The sequence below is a fragment of the Arachis stenosperma genome, chromosome 3 (assembly GCF_014773155.1).
Source record: "Arachis stenosperma cultivar V10309 chromosome 3, arast.V10309.gnm1.PFL2, whole genome shotgun sequence".
Classification (NCBI taxonomy): domain Eukaryota; kingdom Viridiplantae; phylum Streptophyta; class Magnoliopsida; order Fabales; family Fabaceae; genus Arachis; species Arachis stenosperma.
This window is the reverse complement of record NC_080379.1, coordinates 170,186,060-170,194,500: the sequence shown is the minus strand read 5'-3', so window position 1 is coordinate 170,194,500 and position 8,441 is coordinate 170,186,060. Positions and strand designations below refer to the sequence as shown.

Sequence of the window (8,441 nt, the reverse complement as noted above, 5' to 3'; positions counted from 1 at the left end):
AGGAGAGAGAGAGAGGAGAGAGAGAGAGAGTAGACGGCAAACAGATCGAGCGACACCATGGACGAAATCGGGCAAAAAAGTTCCTCGGGATAGCATTATCTCTTTTCGGTAGGAGTCGTGGAGGTCACAGAAACAGAACGCGCCAGAACTTCAGGCATAGATCAATGTAGTAGAGGGAAGGAGGGCAATGCAAAAAAAAACATGACGAGACCCAGGACAACGGTCAAATTGTGAGGTCAGAGGGGAGGAGGAGATAATAGTAGCGGCCGGCGGAGCTTTAAATATCATCGCAACGCCTCACCATCAACCAAGGAGCAATGCCTAAGTTCATCTGAAGTGGAGGGATGTGATACCGGGTTGTAACTAAAGTTTCATCTGGTTGGGTGTGTTTTCGAGATGGAAGGTGGCTATAGAGAGGGTTGAGGAAAGCTAGAGTAGTGTTGAGTGATGAGTGTGAGAGAGTAGGATTGGGGAAGGGGACTCAAAATTTGAGGGACTACTACGAGCCCCGGAGAGAAATTTTGGAGACAAATTTGAGTAATTATTAAATTCAGATATCACTTTAAAATTTGAGTACAAATTCAGGGGATTATTTTAAAATTTAACTCTTAATCATGAATAAAAACAATAAATTACACTTGTCATATTGACGCCAGAACGTCGCTTGGGCTCACCAATCTTGACGGTTAACAACCCCACTATGATGACATAGTTTAGATTCAACTCTATTTCATAAATAAAAAGTACATGAGTTATTTATACTAGTAGGAGAAGGAAAAACCTTCATAACTCGGACGATGTGGAACTAATAGATAACACAAAGTTTACTGTCCTAAATAATACCAGACTTATATTTCCTTATTACAATTAACTAATATAATTAACCTACTAACTTTACTTGCTCCCGCATCACATATAGTATTATTGATACAATAATAGCATGCACCATTCTAAAATGAAAAACAGAGAGTAGAATTTCTAAAGAAAAACTCAAAGAAGAAGACATAAAAGAGAGAAATATTTCCGATTTTAGACGTTGAAAGTTGAAAGATCATCTTGGTGGTAGAGCTGAACGGAAGGTTCAACAGAAGCATATTGAAGCAGGTCTTGGTTACACTCAAGCCTTGCCATGTCCTGCTCTTCCATGCTCACAAACACTTCCATCCCTTTCCCATCTCTCGCATCCATAATAAGCACACCGTTCTTTAAATTCAAAACGGACGCTATCCACACCGGTTTCCCCCACCCAAAATCCGCCTCGTACGTTGAAAACCTGCACCAACTGGAAAGTGTCATCAATTCAAACTTTAAATCCCTGGGAGCCTCCGAGACTCGTTTGAGTATCTCGCCGATGAAATCCAAGTCCCTGTACTTTCCTCCATACTTCTTCGACTGCATCTCACAACCAACCATCCTCTGTTTCATCTTGCTTACCAACTCCGATAGCTGATCCGTCTGAGAGGCGTAAAATAGGAAGTACGTTATCATGTTCCCTAAGGTTTTGCTCGGAACAGGAGGATCCATCCTCTTGCGGAGATTCACCGCAACGCTGCTTAACAACGGCGAGTTAGGGCTTAACCCCAGTGCAGAAGCCGCACACTTGCAAATCAGTGCTGTCACCGCTTCAAATCTTGTCGGATGAATCGGTGCAGCCGTGGCTTTAAGGGCTTCGATCTTCGAAGCTTCGAACACGAACCTCTTGCAGACCGATTTCGGGTGACAGAAGTAGGGTCTTTCTTGGTAAACCGGCAGGTCTCCTTGAGGAAAAACGGACACTCCGGCGTCCAGTAAGGGCGGAGAGGGTAGTGGGTGGTTCTGATGTTGGTAGTGGTTGGTGATGGCGGCCCAGTCGTTGACGAAGTTGATGAGAGTGGAAATGTCGCCGAGCTTGTGAGTGACGCAGACTGCAATTGCAATTCCGCCGCAATGGAAGCAGTTGATTTGAATGGCCATGATGGGATCGTGGTCTGGATTGTTCATATTTGTCCAGGCCAAATTGTCTGGAAACAGAGGAAGCAGATTAGGCTGGATTTGGGTTGTTGAGAAAGTGAGAGATGGCATTTGAGTTTTGTGACGAGCAATGGCACTCCTTGGTCGTTGCAGTCAATGGCGAGTCTACCTTTGAACCTGCCTGCAATTGGGTAGTACATTGAGAGAGCTTCGGGTAAGGATTTCTTGAGGAGGGCTAACTTGGATTCTTGGTTTTCAATTTGTTTTGGATGGTAAAAGTAAATCATCGGCATGTATTGGGCAGGAGTTGTCACATCCAAGAAGGAGAGAGGGTAAGTTTTTAGGTGTGGAGGAGTGCCTGAACTTGGTTTCATGGTTTCTTTGTATATTAACTCCATTTCCATGGCTTCTACTATTAAAGAAAGGGTGATTGCTTCTCTGTTTACTCACAACCAACCTGCTTCTCATATTACATGGTTTCATATATATATATATATATATATATATATATATATATATATATATATATATATAGCGGGTCATTAAGAGGGTTATACCCCCTTTTTCTTTTTTAATAAGAAGAGCAATGCTAGGAGGCCAGCAATATTTGTGATTGGTAGCCATCAATTAGTCATCAATAATGATTTGATGGTGTAAGATTGGTATGAGATTTCATCCAATGACTCACATTTTTCTGCTGATTACATGCTGGCCAAAATACAATAAATTTACTCTCCCCTAGACTTTTTCAAATAAGAAATCATATTTGCATTATTTATTTATTTTTTAATTTCTCTTGTACAGTTGTACATCTTTAATTTTATATTTTATATTTGCATTACATATGTTCTGAAATATTTCTATAAGTCGAATACAACAAATTGGATTCAAGAGTACAAAAATTTTTAAAGAATTGATTTGATAATTAAGTATTCTCTCTATTTTAAAGATGACACTAATTCCTCGTATCTCATTCTAATGTCTAATAACTCAATTTTATGAGATTAATTGTTACGATGTAACTGTCATTCTATTATTAAATGAGAATATTATAATATTAACTATATATAAGTCTAAAAACATTATATGAAAAAAATCACAATAAGACATCAAGCATCTTATGATCAATATAGCTCATAAAAAGAACAATTCACATAAGAGAAGTTTGTAACATCATAACCTCATGATATATGTACTATTCTAAATACGTACATTTATGTATGATATCTAACTTAGTTCTTTTTGCAACTTATGTTACTTTGAGCATCAGATTCCTTACAAAAACATCCTTTACTATTAGAAATAACGATCTCGAGATATTAGAAACTTGGAATAATAAGATAGTAACAACATCGTTTCTTTAATCTACTTTTTACAATTTTATTCGGGTAACTCTTGAATTTAAAAGAGTAAAAATACTTCTGAACATATATAAAAAATTATATATAAAAAATTATATATGTAACATTTTTTTTATAACAAAAGAGGATGAGACTCGCAAACAAGTTAAAAATTAATATTTTGGAACAGACCTCTTTTATTTTCATTTTTATACCTTTTTTTTGTTTTTTTTTTATTTATTTTATTTTTTATTTAGTTTATTTTGTCATTCTATATATTCATATATATATATATATATATATATATATACTAAAATTAGACTATTTGTGTATAATTATATGTATGTTTTAATTTATTTTTAATGTATATTTATATTCTAACATATATTTTATACTGGTGAGTAACTTTGATGATTGATTTTAGTATATACGTAACATAGTCGATATATATATATATGTGTGAGTGCGTGCGCACGCTCCCTCTTTAAACTGTGCCATAATTTAACTTGTTATTTTTAATTAAAATTACTTTTTATTATTTATCACAAAATTCTTTTTATTCTTTGTTTGTATTGTATTGAAATTTTATTGTGTTTTAAAAATTGTTTGTTAGATTTAGAATTAAGTTAAAATTATGGTATTATTTAGAGTAAATACCTAACTCGACCTTTGTTTATTTTTACGAATGATAAATCAATTTTTTACTAAAAAGAAAGAGATACTTCGACTCTTAACTATTTTATTTTGAGACAATATGATCACTCAATTAATAAGTTTATTTTTGAAAAATTCTTTCACCGCGGTGGTTAAGTGGAGAAATACAAGTACAACTAAAGCGTTGCCTAAAGAATCAAAACTGTTCCCTAAAGATACCCAAACCTTCAAATTGCATGCACGCAAGGCATGCATGTTTCCCAACCCTGACCTCTTCATACTCAAATGGTCATAACTTGAGTTATAAATGTCCAAATGAGGTGGTTTTAGCTGAGTTAGAAAACTAACGTCCAGAACTTTAGAATGATATATATATATATATCTACAGTGGATATTTAATTTAAGCCACACACTACCATAATTTTTGGGGCACGAAAAAACAGCGCCCGAGACTTCTTCAAATGCACGTCCGGCGGCCTTCCCCCTTCACTCCTCGCACACTCGGCGGCCAAATCACACGCCCGGTGGCCCTCCTTCCTTGCCTCTATCCGCCGGGCGTCCCTCAAGCCTCCTAGTCACATGCCTAGCATGTGTGCTCCCTGGGAAGTGAATTTGAGCTTATGCCCAAATTTCTCTAATGCGGCCGGCGTAAAGACAATTACATTTCTTAGGATGCAACAATTAAGATCCAAGCTTAATTATTCACCTTATTAGAAGTTTTAATCACATCTAAAATATTCAAAACTCTAGAAGATTAGTTATTAATTCCTTCCAGAAACATAAAAGATTTTGTTGTTAGGATTTGTTAGATTTGAATTATTGTTATGATTTGAATTTGAAATAAGTAGTTGGTTCCCTTATCTTTCTTTCCGAAAGATAAGATTATGATAGTTTTGAATTTGAATTTTAAGTAAACTTAAGATATAAATAATTGAACAAGGTTCACAAGAGGAGGCATCCAAGAGGAGGATCTTTGGATCCAAATCTCATTCCGTTCCTCAACACAATTTTTTTCTTTTTTTTCTTTCATTACATGGGTAACTAATCCTCTGTGAAAGGGTTAAGAGTTCTGTTTATGTTTTCTATAGGTTATTAATCTAAGTTTATTTTATTTTGAAGTATTGCATTAATTTATTTCATGATTGGCTTGTTTGTTCTTCATCTGAATTAGTAGCATCAAAAGGTATGTTAATCCCTTTTGAATTCTTTTATTATAATTGAAAATTTTATTATTTGAATTAAATCTTGAAAACTCTTTCACATAATTCTTCGAATTCAGCTAGGAATAATGATTTAATTAGTGTGCGGCAAATGCATAATTTTCAATCACTTTAATTTTGAATAAGTGATATATAATTTGGATTAGAAAAACTTTTGAAAATTGTGTTTTCTTCTAAAGTTTAACTGGATAGGACTGCCTTGAATAAGTGACATGTAATTCGACCTAAGGACTACTTTTAAATCTTATTAAAAACTAAATCATTTTTTGTACTTAAACTCTTTAATTAATTAACAGACAACTAGTTGATTAAAAAGAAATTGAGGAACTAAGGAATTGAAAATCAGTTACTAAAGATTTGTTATGAAAGATATTTGCATACTTCACAATAAGTAAACAAAGTTTAGTTTTTTTAAGAGCATAAACATCTTCGAAATTCTTGACTCTCACCATCATTGTCTTATCTCAATTAACATCCACTACAAGACACACGGCAAATAGCAGCGGTTTATTAGAGTCGGTTTCAAAAATAGCCGCTATCTGGAGTTTAGCGGCCTTTTTTGTAGCAGATTTGAGAGAAGTCGCTATTTACTTTCTTTGCAGGGTTCAATTAGATTTCCTGTTTCTCAGATCTCACTAGTTACAACACAGTTCTCTTCTCTCCAACTTTCATCACTGTCTCTGCCCCTCTCCAAAGTTTCTACGTTGTGCTAGCTTCTCTACTTCTCCTGCTTCCTCCTCTATTCTGCCAGATCTGCTAGCTATCTCATCCGCGTAGCGCTGTGCGCTATTCGGCGTGTCTCTTGTAGTTATCCAAGTTCACTGTCTCTCAAGGACTCAAGATTTCAAGCAAGATACAAATTTTGCCTTCATTAATCCAGGTTATTTTTATCTAATTAGGTATTTAATATGATATTTGCTTGTTTAATCTTTTAATTTTCGTGGGAACGATATCCACTTACTGTGGTATTACTTGAATGATTCGGTGCACTTGTCGACGTCCGTAAACTTTAATTTTCACTCATCAAATAACATCGAAAAAAAATAAGATAAAAGAACATTAATATTAATAGTATTGATATTGATAATGATAATAATAAAAGAGATAACGATGTTGATAAAATATGATTATACAATAAAAAATAATAGAAATAGAATAATAATAATAATTTCACATTTAAATATAACACTCTAACAATTTATATTTTAAAAAAATACCAATATCACTCCAATATTAAAAATAAAAAATTCTCTTCTCAACCCATGTGTTGCATGCTTGCATAGTTGTATGCTCTTTGTATTCTCTCTAATAAACAACTTTGTATCACATCTTAATTCGGAAAAAAATTAGTTCCTCGCTATACATGCAGTCGGAATAAAATATTATATTATTACTAGTAAGTAGTTACCTGTCCAGTCGTCCACCGTAATGGACTCCACACTCCACTCGGATGTCGATGTAAGATTGGAAGCGAATTGAATTGAGGCGAATTAAGGTGAGTTAGACCAAGTTCAAGTTCAGCTCACAAAAATTAAATTTGGCTCACGGCTCGCTTTATTAATAATCGAGCCTAATTTTTAAGCTCAAGTTTGGCTCATCGAAAGCTCACGAGCTGACTCGAACTTACGAGTTGACTCAAATAATAAAAACATAAATACATAATTTATAATTTTATATCAATAAATTATAACATATATTTGAAAAAATATTTAAAAAGATCAATTTTATATATTATTATCTATCAATAAATTATAATTTTTTTTATTTATGTCCTACATTAAAAGTATATGTAAAAAATAAATATAAAATTTTAAATAATTAAGATCATTAATATATATATATATATATAATATTAAAAATATAGATTAAATGCATATAAGATATGTGTATATATATATATATATATATATATATATATAATCGAGTCAGCTCACGAGCTAATGAGCTGAGCTTATCCAAGCTCAAGTTCGGCTCATTTAATTTATGAGCTCAATTCCAAGTTCAAACTTGGCTCACTAGCTCACGAGTTTAGCTTATCGAGCTATTAACGAATCGAGCTCAAGCGAGCTCATGAGTTGGCTTGACTCACTTCCAGCCCTATACCCATATTGGAAACATCTTTTCAAAGGACCATATTATCTTTAGGGTAGTTTTTGCAGCCAAAATATTAATGAGTAAAGATAGCTAAAAATTATTTTCAAATGAAATAATGATATCTCGTGGATTTAGTTTCACAATTTTTTAATATTTTGAAAAATGGTTAAGAATATACAATAATTACTAAAAGGTTAATTTGTAGATAAAATTATCATTTGAGGTTATTTTATGTGTTGTTAAATCTTAGATAAAAATATTATTGAGCCATTATATAAAATAAAATCAAAATTGTTCAAGTACAAAGTTCAATAGTTATTTTGGCACTATTATAAAATAAAGTTTATTTCTTCAATAATTAGTTCCTTAATTTATTTGCATTTCTCTCAAAAAAAAAAAAATAATCGTAAAAAACATTATAATACCCTATAAATTTTATGAAGGGAACAAAATTAGTATTTTTTTTGTGAGATATATTTATAAGCTTTATTTTTTATATTTGTTTAAAAAATGGTTAGATTGTGGGAGTGTTCTTTTTTTTAATAATTATAAAAAAAATAATGAATTAATATAAATATATTAACATTTGTAAAATATATGTTATAAACATTAAAGTCAGTCATTAGTATAAAATATATGTTAGAATATAAATACACATTTATTATCTGTTATATATTACTGATTTTACAATTAAATTATACCACATATCATTTTCTCATTGTAATTAAAATCAATTTTTTCTCTCCAAAATTAAAGAGTTCTCCTCTCCTCTCTCTCCCTTTCTCTATCTCTCTCATTTGGTCATTCTTTCACTCACTTTATCTCTTCTATGTATCATATCAATTACTAATTACAAATTTAATAATCAAAATATACATGGCATTCTCTAATTACATTAGAATAAAATTAAAATTTTAAAATTGAATATAGCTATATTATATATTACTAACTAATTTAATAACTAAAATGTGACACATGACACTCATTAAAATTTAGAAAAAATATTTTTCTCAAAAATTACTAAACCTCCTTCTTACATTCTCTTATCTATACCTCTTTTTTTTCTTATTTCTCTCTATCATTCGCATTCTATATATAATTTATATTTTATATTAGTAATCTGACAAATCAAAATATGCCACCAAATATTCTTTTATTTTAATTACAATAAAAAATTTTTAAC

At 32.0% G+C, this 8,441-nt stretch overlaps 1 protein-coding gene across 1 annotated transcript; it reads right to left on the bottom strand.

Moving 5' to 3' along the window:
* Nucleotides 1-1,029: 1,029 nt before the first annotated feature.
* Nucleotides 1,030-1,980, bottom strand: LOC130967303 (BAHD acyltransferase At5g47980-like). The gene has a single exon (XM_057892120.1). It carries the CDS (start codon nt 1,978-1,980, stop codon nt 1,030-1,032), a length of 951 nt encoding a protein of 316 aa, XP_057748103.1.
* Nucleotides 1,981-8,441: the final 6,461 nt, after the last annotated feature.